Source organism: Daucus carota, chromosome 1, assembly GCF_001625215.2.
Source record: "Daucus carota subsp. sativus chromosome 1, DH1 v3.0, whole genome shotgun sequence".
In the NCBI taxonomy this organism is placed as follows: domain Eukaryota; kingdom Viridiplantae; phylum Streptophyta; class Magnoliopsida; order Apiales; family Apiaceae; genus Daucus; species Daucus carota.
In genome coordinates this window covers 29,373,801-29,388,278 of record NC_030381.2, presented here as the reverse complement: position 1 = coordinate 29,388,278, position 14,478 = coordinate 29,373,801, and the positions used below count along the sequence as shown (strand labels likewise).

Below are 14,478 nucleotides of genomic sequence, written 5' to 3'. Positions count from 1 at the left end.
GGTTTGTATTATAGTATGACTCTATATACATATATATAGTCACACGTATGTTGAACTAGAAAATTAGGGTTCATAAAATTGGGGCTTTTGTGTTAATTGGATTTTTGAAACATGTTAAATTGCTTGAATTTGTGAATAAGATTGGTGTCTTGTTGAAGTTTTGGAGTCGGGGGATGAAGGAGCCACTGTGACTTTGCTAGTTGTGGTTGTGCGCGACGGTAAGAGAGAGGGAATGATTGTGAGAGAGTGAAGATGGAGCGACCGTGGATTGTTAAGGTGAAGGAGGTAAGAAGAGAGAAGTACAGACAGAATAAATCATAAAACTATGTCGGTTGTTTTTGTTTGATTCGGTTGCTTTTAGTTGATTTTGGACTGGTTTTAGTTGATTTTCATATTGTTTTGTGATATTAATATTAGTTTTTTTTTTTTTTTGCAATCTTTGTAATTCGTTATAGATGAAAAGTAATTTATAAATTAAATTATATATTTGAATATAATTTTTTATATCTGTAGTTCATTAGATATAAAAAGTACTAATATAATAACAACATATTATAAATCTTTTTCTAAGTGTTTTCATACATTTCGTAAAGTCATACTTCCCAAAAAAAAAAAAAACTAAAAGAAGCTAACTGACTGATTTATAAATTAGAGGTTGGCTCATATTTTCTTTATACAAAAGATATAAAAAAATTGCTTCCGACTTATAAGCCCGAAGCCGGCAAGAAAAGTGGTTGCTAAACATACCCGTAATCGAAGGCGCAGACAATAATATCATGAGTCAAAGACTAGTTCTATTGTCAGCAAATATGCGACAAAGGATCCAAATCAATTGAGGTTTATTGTCGGTAAATATGCAGAATAAGATCCAAATCATATTATAACAAGAACACATACTGCAGGCTTACAAATTTTCTTAGTGGCCTACTCAGCAGTGAGAAGCCGAAGAGAACCTCCACAACAATCTTAAATTTGCATCTGAAATTTACATGTCACCAATATATTAGCATATTACTGCAGTAACCTTATTATAATTCCCCTGCAGCACATAAAGTTGTATCTTAAAATATTTCTTTTATTGTAAAACTTGGTCATATTTTACTCTGCAAGACAAGATCCTTCTTGAATCGATCCCTCAATACCCTTCTAAGTAACTTGTTGGAAGCTGTGCGAGGGAACTCCGGGACTATCTTCACAATGCTCACCTGTCAATTAATATAGTGAATTTATTAATAAAAACATATATTCACCAGAGTTCTTGAAGAAGTCCCGACCTCTATTTAATGAGTTTCCTAGTTATCCAAAAGTTAAGAGCCGCATTTGTGAGTTCATAATTTTCATCCACAGATCAGTTTTAGGATTTAAAATTCTTTTCTCCAATTTAAAGGGTATTTTGGAGTTGTCGGGATTGGAACATGAGAAGATGATGCAGAAAAGCTTGAGAGATGGACAGGGACGTTTGTGGAATCTGCGAATCAAATGAAGGCTGAGTATCCTGAAAAGAAGATAACATGCAGGGTGAAGGTCCGAGTGTATCATGTGGAGTTTTAGTTGGGGAGGTGCGGTTGTCAATTAAAGAGATCAAACATGGTTGGTATATTAAAGTAGTTGTAAAGTGATCAGAAAAGGGTTCCATGTCTGAATCTGCGAATAAATTCAATTTCACAATCAAAACTCGTCTGAGGTCTGAGAATGTTATAATATATACTCCCTCCGTCCCCCTGAGTTGTATACATTGGGGGACGGGGACGCGGCACGGACTTTAATGCTCCTGTAAAGTGTGGTTGTGTAATTTATTTTTAAAATTTTCTTTTTCTGAATTAAAGTTTGGATGTAATATTTTTATTCAGAAAAAAAAATCTCAAAAATAAGTTACGGAACTATATTTTATAAGAGCATTGAAATGCGTGTCGAGCAGTTGAAAAGAAACGTATACAATTAAATGGGACAGAGGGAGTATATGTTTGCAACATAAACATCTACTTTATAAGTTCATGAAAGTATGTTGAGGAAAATTTATGTGTTCTGATCAAATATATAGTTAAAAGTTATGCAACTGTGTTGATAATATAATAAAGTCCTATTAAGCCCAATTCCTAATAGTAACACCTCGAGGGTTTAGGAAACCTCATAAATTGACATGGTATTAGAGCTCCGGTCCGGATAGGTCTCGAATTTTATACCCTCCTACCCCAATATTCTCATTAATTAAATTGCACTATGGTGGACCAAAAAAATAGGAGAGAACCTACCTAGATGACGCTACGGTGGAACAAAAAAGAGATAAAACCTAGTGATCCACTCCTTAAACCCAAATAACTAAACAATACAATTTGTTATCTAATAGAATCAATGATGTTGATGACAATGTTGTCATGTTGGTGATAATAAACAGCTAAATAGGTAAAATCTCAGATTTTGCTCCTTCAAAGTTGCAAGTCATTCTTTGTACCTGTACAGATGTTCGTGCAAATGATTAAATCTGGCAACCTAGCACTATGTCATCTTTCTAGCATTTTAAGGGGTCCAAATCTGAAATGAATCCGGGGTTTCAGCAATATATGACTAGGTGTTTGATTTCACTACTAAAATTGAGCATGTTAAATGGCCATACTTAGGACTGATTCCCATACTTAAATGTCACTCGTTAATAGAGAATAGAGTATCTTCTATGGCTCTAACAATTTTTGAAAATATCCCTAATTGCAACTAGCCATTTTATAGGCTGACTAAGACACCACTTCAAACAAGAGATGTATTATAAGGTGCAAAAGTCCTACAACAGTATGATATACCTGTTAGTTGGAAGGAGATAAAGCCTACTTACTACCTTAATGAACTTAACAAGGGGTACGAACCTTAAACAATGGGTTAAGATTAGTCTGGATGGCTCTTGAAAATTTCAACCTTAACATATCTGGTTTGCTTTTATACCCTTCCTTTAAGACCACAAAAATGGCCAACTGTTCTGGACCACCATTTGCTGGTGCAGCACTCACTGCCGCAGTTTCCAGCACACTTTGATCTGCCTGATCACAAACTCTTTCAATTTCCACTGAACTTGTCTGCATCAAATACAACATCAGAAAATTCTAGAATGTATAAGAATTTCAATGATCAGTAGCGGAACAAATTATATTGTTGGTAAATGATACTTTCACTGTTACATAAAACAATTCTGATACGCAATATAACTAGTAGTTTGCATAATAGAACAAATTAATTTGAAGTAAAATTAATAAAATACAGATTACTTCAAAGGTAAATGTTATCCACCACTTGAAATATCACGAAATATCATGGAATATAATTACCATACATTCAAATTTTTAAGATCATGTATAGCTCATTCTTTTTAAATTTCCATATCAGACTCATTACTAGGTACAAAACAGGTGCCGAACCCAGTGCAAAGTTTATCTAAAATTTTCTGATAAACAGAATTTGCGGTTTAATTAAGGTGTTTAACAGTGTGGCACATGAACTGCAGTTAGAAGATGGGAGGGAAAAGAATGTGATACCTTTATGCCACCAAGATTCATTGTGTCATCAGCCCTGCCCTGTACAACTATATAGCCTCCGATAGTTCTCTTGAGGATGTCTCCATGTCTCCTCAAGTTCTAGAAATAATGTTAAATGACCAGGTTAATTTTCTTAGAGATACATGACTGATTACATTGCGTGCCTTAATATTTGAATCACTCTAAACTATATATATCCGCTTTCTTAAAAGTAGGATGTGGCCTTAAGTGTGGTAATTGCTGGAATGGAACCATCCCTCGCATATCTATACAACTTATTTTGTGAAATTAAATCAGATTTTCGGGGGAAGTGTCAGTATGGAGATTGGAGTCATCTTCGTACCCGCTTTTTGAAATCAGTCTCCAGTCCGAGTATGAGATAAATTTCATGTTGGTTGAAGGATTATTTTAGGTAAGGTGTTTAATTTGCGAAGCCTATGTCTGAAAAAAATACAGACAAGCAGAATATGATCATACAGACGTGAGAATAAATACTATGCAATGGTTTCATTATTGGGTGGTCACTGGTTCGAAATAAACCTCATGGTCGATCCTAACAGTTAGGCATGGAATGCAAGGGAATAAAATAAATTTCTAGAGGGGGGAAGGATCTTTGCAATGTATGTTTCTTGTCTCAAAGGAGAAGTACAATTGGAGAGAGGGTACTGCATCTTTAAATTCCATGCAAAAGGTAACTTCCGTGATTCAAATATCTGAGTTGTTTTATTGATGTCAATTGTTAAAGATCTAACCACACATAATTGTCTTGCTTTTAACTATCTATATCTGATTGCATGATTTCTCTTGATCAATTTCTACACTGGTGGCGTCAACTACAAGTCTAAGTGGATCCAAAGTAGCATTCATATTTGTTGTAGCAAGTCTGATTGTATTCAACAACAGTTATTTATATAGGTTGCATACGAGATTTATAAAGATCCCTCCCTCCCTCTCTCCCTGTGTGTGTGTGCGTATTTTTTTTAAGGTGGTCTTATATATGAAGATCCAGAAATCTTTTCGAGACAGAAGCTCACATAATGTAAATATTTTTATATTGCTGATTGGTGCATGCTATTGTGCAGCAGAACATGCTGACGATGAAGATGATGGTTGTCACAGACTTGATGACAATGATAATACCAGCAACATCAACAATGATAAGTTGAATTTTGGAAGATCCAAGTTCAGTTAAATAATCTTAAATCCTAAAATAATGAAACCAAATATATAGTAGAGACTTACTATATGGATGTGTGTCAGTTATTTTAACAATCTATGTTGAATAAAAATGTCTAACAATTGTCTGTGCATGTACCAGGTCATCGAGACAGAAAGTTGTTAGAACTCAGAAACAGAGCTGAAGTATTCTGTGAAAGAAGTTTAGGAGGTGGATCATCAGGTATTTGAAAAGATAAAAACATCAACACACTTACACACACATTTTATGTTTCTATTCGATGTCTTTTCATATATAACTTAGTGCATTACTTAAGTAAAATCGGACCTTTCCGCCGCTGATTTTGTACTTAGATATTAACCCGGTTTTGAGTAAAACCGGGTCAAACTTGGGTCAAAGTCAGAGAAATCGGGTCAAACTCAGATTTTAAAAAGCCCAAAAAACAAGCAAAAAATTAAAGACTCAACATAATATATGGGCTAAGTGGCTAACGACTAATGCTCAATTGTAATATTCAATCGGACTCATGAATTTTTGTGAAGTTCTAAATTAGAGCCTATGACCCCGGGTACTCATTCCAAGTACTGAATCGAACCGAGTTCCTATTTCATAACACTAATTTTAACATTTATTGACCAAGCAATGTCACATAACATTGCTAAAGCAGCTAGTGACAAAACGAGGTAATGCTATTTGAGATATATAAAATAATGTTGACACAATATAAGGAAACAGAGTAGTAGTGCATACCATTCCTTTGTACACTGGCATTCCCTTAAAGTACACTTCCTCGTTGTCAGCATTAAGCAGCTTATCAGTTGCTCCCATGTACAGAGGAAATAAGCCCACTTCACCAATGCACGCTTGATCATCAGGCTGTAAAGTAAAAAACGCATGAAATATTTATATACAGTTTATTATTATTTGAGTTGTTTTGTCCTTCATTTACTTCTGTTTTCTCCATTAAATTATTAAATTAAATTCATTTAGTTTTAAAGCATAAAAACTGTCTGCTTTACGCACATATTCTGTAATATGTTCCCGTTCTATGTGATATTTATATCTGAATCCCATACCAGGGATTTTCTGCTCTGTGAGTCAGTCATACAAATTAAAATTAAATTTATATACAATAATCTTACATAAGGAAAACCATCTTCGTCAAGAATAACAAAGCCTGTTGCCATTGAAGCAGAGCTGAACGCTCCAAATGCTTGGGGTTGCAGAAAATTTCCTTGTATGTAGGATGATGAAAGCTCTGTGCCTCCACAACATTCGATAATGGGTTTGTAGTAAGCCTTAGAAGAAAGCCAGAGGTCATCATCAATATTAGAGGCTTCCCCAGTAGAAGCAAATGATCTGCAGCTGTCGATAATTAGTGGCTTTTCTAGTGACTTTATACAAGTATGATTTTGTAGTTTAGCTAATACAGTACTTAATATTTGTCCAATCTAGGCCTTCCATACACTTGGTGCTCTTCCAAGTCTTCACTAAGCTTGGTACGGTGCCCAAAACAGCTACCCCAGCATCCTAAATTAATCCCATTCAAGTCAAGAAACAAAAAAAAACATCAGGGTTGGTAGCAAAGAACTAAATCCCAAAGTGCGGAGGACAAGGTGTTTGTAGTGTTCAAAGAAACCAAAAATTTTTGTGTTTCTGATGCTAATCCATAAGGGTGGAAATAAAGCCTGGTATCTTTACCTGTTATTCCTCACTAATTCCTAAAACATTTCAACGTAAATGATTATACTATAATTGTGTATCATGTAGTTAGTAACAAGAACCTGGACAAATTTTCCGAACCCACGGCCTAAAGGAGATCCATGATAAAGTGCAAGAGTTCCGCCATTCAACAAGCATGAAAATAACAAAATCGGTCCCATTACCCATCCTAAATTTGTTGGCCAACAGTAGATATCTCCTGCTTGAAGATTCATTTGTGCCCAAGCCTCACCAGCAGCTCGAATGGGAGATATTTGAGTCCATGGTATTGCTTTTGGGTCTCCTGAAATTTATATTAGAGATAATAAAAACAAGAATATTTATAGAGACTTTTGGGGGGTTTAACAAGAAAACTTAAAAATAAGACTATTTAAGAGAAGAAATAATCTACTGATGAACATTAATCACCTGTTGTTCCTGATGAGAAGAGTATAGCAATCATTGAGTCTGCAGGTAGATAGGCTGCACTGCTGTATTTTTCTCTACCATATAATGAAATATTGTTAAATATGGCAGGATGAAGTGCATATACTAAATACTTGACAACAGAGATTTATAACAGGAGAGGCCACATTTTGGTGCAAGTACCTGGGTAAGGAGTCTACACTAGATAAAAAATCAATCCACAACAAGTCCTGCTTTCTTAATTGAACTTTGACATCCTTCCCAATAGCAGGAACCACTATTGCTTTACAAGGAGAAGCCTCGATCACTCGGCTGCATATAGAATGATAATTATAAAACATAAAAGAAAAATTGGTTACCTAGTTTATATTTACAGGAACTTATTACACACTTTATTTTCTCTTAAAGAAAGCTATTATTATTTATAATGTGTTCAAAAATTATAGGTTACAAGCAGTGGCGGTGCCACATTAGGGCACCAGGGGGCTCGTGCCCCTCCAACTTTCAAAAAAACAACTATATTTTTGTGGGTCTCACATGTATTATTAACAAGTGCCCCCAGCTGAACTATGTGATTAGGGTTATGGTGTCCCTTTATACATTTGATCCTGGCTCCGCCAATGGTTACAAGTGATGCTGTGATGTCTTCGTTTGAACGGTACAGTCCTTGCCAGGGAATAGTTAGTGCTCTTATGATATTATCTTAATTAAAGCTTCAAGGCTATATATATGTATGTCCTCAAAAGAGTACAGCAAACACTAGTGGTATCATTTACATAGAATTTATTTATTTTTAAATTTAAGCGCTAGCTATAATGTTTATACAAATTAAGTGATTCAAATGATATTCCGTTGAGATTGGTATAAAAAATGATATATGGTCTCTGGTTCAGTGACCAATTTGATATTTAACTCTATAATTTGTAAATCTCATATGATAGAGTTTTCATATATAATACGGACTACGGAGTATGTTTTACCCATGTCATATAACCTTATTTCATCAAGTTTTTAAATTGGACTCATCAATACAGCCTTAAACCTACTATTGGATTAGCAAGATCTCATGAGCATACACGTGACATAAGAGTGTGTACGGTTGTTACGGACATATAATAAAACTATCAGATAGTTAAGTAAGATTACCCATGTAACACCTGCACTTGCTAGATTAATAAAAATGTTACACACAAAAGTGAAGCACAAAGACTGATATATCGCAATCCTCAATCAATTCTAATATTCATACATAGCATATTAATGTAAAAAAACTTACCTGTATAAAGGAAATTGTCGGCCTCCCCGAACAATGCAATCCTGTATTTGTTTAAAAAAATGAAACAGTATTCAGAATGTACCAACCATATACAGTAAGAAAATTACCCAGACCAGTGTGAATCAATTCATTTTCCTAAGATTATAAACCAAGATGATAACAGTATGCTGCACTAGCAGGCAGCAGCCCTGCTTTCACCCCGTTTACTAAACTTTGTGTTAATTAAAAATGTGCTACTTTTATGTAATTTTTTTGCCTAATTATACGTACTATCAATTTAACATGCTACTTTCATGAAATATTTAAGAGTATAATTACTGTTTATGTTTTTACCTGAGTAAAGATGGCCTTGGCCTTAGACACCCGCAAACGGGTGGCAATTTCCTTTGGGGCGAAGCTGTCAGCTATTGCCACCACGACAAATCCAGCATATACAATTGCCAAGTATATGATGACTGCATTGACTGTCATTGGCATGTCAATTGCTATTGCATCTCCCTTTGAGAACATTGCATCTAGTGCAGTTGCTACTAACCTATGTGGTAGTAAACAGGACTAATTACGTCAAGAAATAAAATTATGAATAAACATATGAACATAATATACTTTTAGCCACGAGAAGTGAAAATGGTAGTAGTACTTGGAAATCACACATTGTAAATTGAAATATCCAAATAGTTTTTCATAGACTTTCTTGACAAAGGAGAATAAATTATTTCTGCTTATTGATTAGATAAATAATCGCCTTTATGCAGTTTCAAGAAAGAACTTGAATTGAAGTCTGCCTAGAGGCTGGTACTGCCTCACTACCACGAGATAATAGATGATGTGGCTATATTAATCAGCACTCCCTCCGTCCCACTTTTCTTGTCCTCGGTTAAAACCCACGTTTTATTCCATCATAATAAATAAGCTGTATGTTACCAAAATTTTGAATTGTTTTTTTTTAGAAAAGTTAAACTGTTTAACATTAATTTACCATATTGTGGACAAGATTTTTGGTACAAAGAAAATAGGAAAGGGGGGCTAGAAAATCGGGACGGAGGGAGTATATGGCATGATGACATCATAACTTTAGCTCTACGACTCATGACATAGTCTCTGTGTGCTAGTCCCTACTGCATCAGGTAAATTTGTGGTTGCTACTCTATTTCCCTAATATGTTGTATTGCTGGCTTGCTGCTACTTGAAGATTTTAGATCAGAAATGCATTTTCCCCAAATGTAAACAATCAAAGTAGTCATGATTACTTTCCTGAAGACACACTTTCTCGTAAATGGTCTAGAATAGAGAGAATTTCGGAAAATAATAGAATTTACTGTATCTGACAGAGAAGATATAAAAGATTAGGTAGAGCTGCAGAAACATGCTAATGGAAAATACTAAGAGACAAACAAATTATACAGAGAAAATTTAGACGAAAAAATTCAATATTTCTTCATGTAAATTTTGATCAAATACGTAATTTAATACGCACCTAAAGAGGCTATAGCTTATAAGTGGTGACATGCCAGCTTAAATTCCTTATGCCTAAAACTAATAGCAATTTGCTTTATCAAATAGCTTATACTATATTCTATGCTCCTACTTTAAATTCGTTGTAAATAGTCTGAAGTCGTCTTTGCTGCTCTTTAAAATACATAAATCAAGAAGGTCAAAGCCTGGAAAGTGGAAACATAACTATATTGCAAGAACTCTAAATAACAGAAAGGTTCATATAATCTTTCTTGTATGTGTGCTCTAACCCTTGCATGGCCATTAAAGTGGTTATTAACTAGCTGCACTTACGCAATCATATACAAAATTGAACACTCTTAAAAAAAATAGAGGTACAGAAACTCATAGCATACATTACTTGCTCACGAAGATCTCTTAGTGTCATGGAATTGATACTGGAATCATCAAAACCTTCATCCCTCCATACAATTGCCAAACTGTTTTCCTGCTTTTTGGGATGACTGGTTGCCAGCAAGCAACATTCTGCAATATTCAGAACCGAACCAGGAAGCCATGATCCACTACGTTTTGTTCTGTCAGTTGTATCTAGAATGCATTTTGGCTCTTCACGAAATGATAATGAAAGCTCTTTTAAAATCAACGGCCAGTAAACCTGAAAACAATATTTACAGATATTAAAATGTTTTTCTTGATGTTTCACAAGCAGTTACTCCTCAACACAGCCTTGTAAGAACTGACCTCGGGATGTTGAACACAGTATCTCTGAAATTGAGTAAAACTTGCTATGGGATTCTTATATTCTAACCCTAGAAGCTTTGGACAATGAGTTTCCATAAGTCGACCTAAATTTGTGTAGCTGGACTCGTTTCTGAAAACAAATAATATAACAAATCTATAAGTCTTCCAACAGAAGCAGTAGACTGACTTTAGACTTTTCATGTGTAAAATCAATATATTTCAAATGAATATCAGTGACATAATATTTTATTATGCTAGCCTTTGACTGGGAAATTTGAAATGTAAAAAATAGTTAATACAAATGTGATCCTTTTTTCACACTTAAAGGTGATTATAGACTTACTAAACTATCTTATACCAGGCGATAATGAAATTTAATCAATTGTAAATTAGGCAAATGTAACTCTACAAAAGCCATTAGATGCAAGGAATGCAAAAAATCAGGATACTCTCTGGAAATGTCCAGCAAAGCTAAATTCAAAAACAATTTATAAGTTCAACTTAAATCAAGATATCAAGGATCAAGTTGGTTCTGGCCTATTATCAGCCAACAGAATTTATTTTGTTTAGCCTTTCCGCTAAAAAAAACTTTAATAACTGATTACTATAATGTATAATCAAAGTAAGAGGTTATAAGAAGAAATATTTATTTATTATAATTCAACTTGACTAAACAATATTATGTTTGGAAATTATATTTGTATTTCAAATATAAATAACCAAACTGTCCATATATATGATAAACCAATATTACCTGCAAAAGTTGATTTATCTTTTTTTAAGATAAGCCAAACAAAAGGACTGTGGTGAGCAAAGTTACAATGAGTGAAGCCAAAGTTAACTGTTGCCAGAAACGCTAAAACTGTAATAGGATAGCAAATTCCCAAATATATCATGACCAAAGTTCCATATCTTTACCTTGTTACAGTTGCTACTTTGAGCTCATTATCTTTGTGCTAATTTTTAAACTCATCATTCCTGCCAATTATTCTGCAATATCTTTAAACGCTTCCATAAAAACCTTACAAACTTGCCCCGCTTTCTTCTACATGGCAGATGATGGGCCATGCAATGATGCAAGTGCGAATGACAGAATATATTTTACATCCTTATCGCATTAAACATTGCGTGTTTTTATGTATTGGTTTGATATGAAAAGAACAGATCTATTATCTACTTAAGCTTTCTGTCAAATACAGTGTGTAGTATAACTATCAGTTTCATAATATATAAATGAAAATCTGATATTCACAAATGTGAACCCGACACTTCATTTTTCATGCTAATTGTGCATAAACTCCTGTTATTAATTTGTCGTGCACCAGGCGATCACGGACTAAACTCAGCAGTATAATTAAGTAACTGTAACTCTAATTCCGGGACAGGTAAAACTAGGAAATAAGCCATGGAACTCATGGATCGCAAAAATAAGATCTTCAAAGCTCAAGTTAAAAAACAACATACACAGTTCATTTTAGCCTTTCCGCTCCTGAACAGAAATTAAACAACTTATCGATTGCAATTAAGTAGGCCGCTAAAAACTAGATAAACAATTTTAAAAAAAATAAGTTATAAAACTACACTTTACGTTACGGAATTAAAGTGAAAGTATTAAAGTGCGTAACGCGTCCCGTCCTATGTATACAATTCAGGGAACGGAGGGAGTAAAAATGATGATTGGACATGACAACAAATAAATGGAGGCGAGTAGAACTTACAAAGAGGGAAACCAATAGAGAGGAGGACCAGAAACAGAGGCATCGTAGTTATGATAGACAGCATAGTAGACGAGTTGATGCAGTGCGTGAGGGAACCAGGGTTTAAGCAGCCTCCGAGCCGTGATCGCACGCCACAACTCCTTGGGATCATCGTTGCTTGCGTAAATTGCTTGTTTGAGGTGGTTGTATAAGTTTTCAGCCTCTGTTTGTTGTAATCCAGCTTCTCTCAACTCCTTCACTCCCACTTCACTTATGCTTATCCCCATCCCTCTCTCTTTCTCTCTCTAAAATTCTTGCTATTTCCACTTGAAGAGTTGAAACTGGTAGTAAAATAGAAATGGGAGTGAAGTTGGTGGGTCGATAAAAGAAAGGTTGTTGGGACACGTGATAGAGGATGCAGGACGTCACTAAACTATCCGAGCATCTCTGTTACTCCCTCCGTCCCTAAATACTTTTCCTGTTTGTATTTTTCACGTTTGCCAACACACACTTTTGATCGTTAATATCTTTCATTTCGTAGTAGCATTAAATATAAAAACTTCACCATATTAAAGTACTCGTGAATACGAATCTAACAAGATCACTCATGACTATATTTAGTTTTATAGATTAGATGTAAATTAGTAATTTGTCTCATGTTATGAACAGTACCGACATTACAAATAGGAAAAGAAAAAAGATACGGAGGGAGTATTGGTTACTCCGTATAATTTGAATGGGATCAATAAAAAATTATAAAATTTGTTGAATCTATAAAAATATTGTGTCCTAATGATATTGACTATAATACAAAAATAATATATTTTGAGAATAGTATATTAAATAGTAGAGTTTTATATTTAGTAAATTTTAAAATATAAAAAATATATGGACGGAACATCCAAAAAAGAAACGATTTAAAATTGGGAGAAGAGAATTATTATTATTATTATTTAAATAAAGGCTTAAAAGCTTCCTCCGTTTGTTTAACTGACGTTACATTCAAAATTTAGCCTCTTGACTTATACGAGATAGGTGACGGGGTGGTTCATCTCTAGACATGTGATACCGGCAAGGCGGCCGTGGTTCAGATGTAGGAATTAGGATGCGGTGATGTTATTTAAATTTACTCATGATTTATATTTCAGTTTATAAATTGAACTAATTGAGAAGCCGCGCGTTGCGGCGGGTTATAAAAATTATAATAATGATTTAATATTAATATTTATAAAATAAAATAATTTTGCGGCAGTTTATAAAAATTATATTAATAATTCAAAATTATATTTAGAAAATAAATAAATTTTATATTATAAACATCACGATGCAATACTAATATTAATATATAAAATTGTAAAATTGGACTATGATTAATGAGTGAAAAAATGAAAATAAAAATCTACATGTAATTAACGATTCAAAACACGACAAGTCTTAATTTTAGTTCTATTTAACATAGGTGAGATTCAACTCCGAAACCATCTCTAATTTTAATAGGCATAAACATTATGTTATAGTTGTATGAACATTAAATCATTAATCATCTCGGGACGTATAAACTCTAATCCATTCATGGGTTTATTAGTGATTCCTTCCTCCTTTTTTTTTTAATTGGTTGTCCGCAAAAACATCAATTTTAATCCATGAGATCGCGGTCTATAACCACTCTTGCTTGCAAGTTGCAATAACTTTTATTTTTTTATACTGTATAAACAACCTTCACTTAAAAGATATTATATTTAAGTTAATAAAATCTTTTTGCATTTGTAAAAAAAAAAGTACTTGAACCGAGCAAACAGATATTGTGGAAGCGTTGCATGAATAATCTTATTCTGTATACAAAATAAATCATACAAAAATTAGCAACAACAAACATGTCCGATGAACAAAACGAATATTATAAAAGAATAACGAACAAACATACATCATTAATAGTTAATTTATTGATATCATCCATCAATATCGTGTCAACACTATATTCTTTTCCCGTGTTTGGATTTGTCGACTCTCACATGACGGTCTATAACTACCTTTGATAATATTGTACAAACAGCCTTCACTTATCATTGCAGAAGAACGGCACCACCAAGTTAGAAATCGAGAAAGAGAACTATCATCAGAAAGAGAGAGGTGGGGTTGTGGTATTGAGAGAGAGGAGGTTGCATTTAGATGATCTAAAACCCTACGATCTATATGCGTATTTATAGGTGCAGAGAGACTTGTGTGCTACTCTTTCCCATAATTAAATAATCTGAAACAAAATCCGATTAAAATTTTCAAACTACTATATTTCATAAATAATCTGAAACAAAATCAGATTCTGAAACATGGCTCTAATATACCCAAAACTAAAAAAGGCAGTTCTAATTTTTGATATTTTTCATCCAAAAATTCCAGAAAATTTGAAAAATAGAACGGAGCAATGTGAGAGACGCCACATACACGCCCCTCGCTTCTCCTTTATATAAGTATATTGATTGTATT

General features: G+C 33.9%; 1 protein-coding gene across 2 annotated transcripts; it reads right to left on the bottom strand.

The window, feature by feature from the left end:
- Positions 1–777: 777 nt before the first annotated feature.
- LOC108204722 (probable CoA ligase CCL12) lies at positions 778–12,392 on the bottom strand. Of its 2 annotated transcripts, XM_017374303.2 has the most exons (14): positions 12,016–12,392; positions 10,298–10,427; positions 9,952–10,211; positions 8,435–8,636; positions 8,102–8,142; positions 7,009–7,137; positions 6,829–6,902; positions 6,483–6,703; positions 6,134–6,228; positions 5,841–6,057; positions 5,449–5,574; positions 3,522–3,620; positions 2,859–3,065; positions 778–1,205 (listed from the first exon to the last, which is right to left on the bottom strand). In XM_017374303.2, the coding sequence occupies exons 1-14, from the start codon at positions 12,279–12,281 to the stop codon at positions 1,092–1,094; spliced, it is 2,181 nt and encodes a 726-aa protein (XP_017229792.1). In that variant the 5' UTR covers positions 12,282–12,392; the 3' UTR covers positions 778–1,091. The 2 variants fall into 2 exon arrangements, with proteins under 2 accessions (XP_017229792.1, XP_063935239.1); XM_064079169.1 differs by lacking the exons at positions 10,298–10,427; positions 12,016–12,392 and having other exon boundaries at positions 9,957–10,096.
- Positions 12,393–14,478: the final 2,086 nt, after the last annotated feature.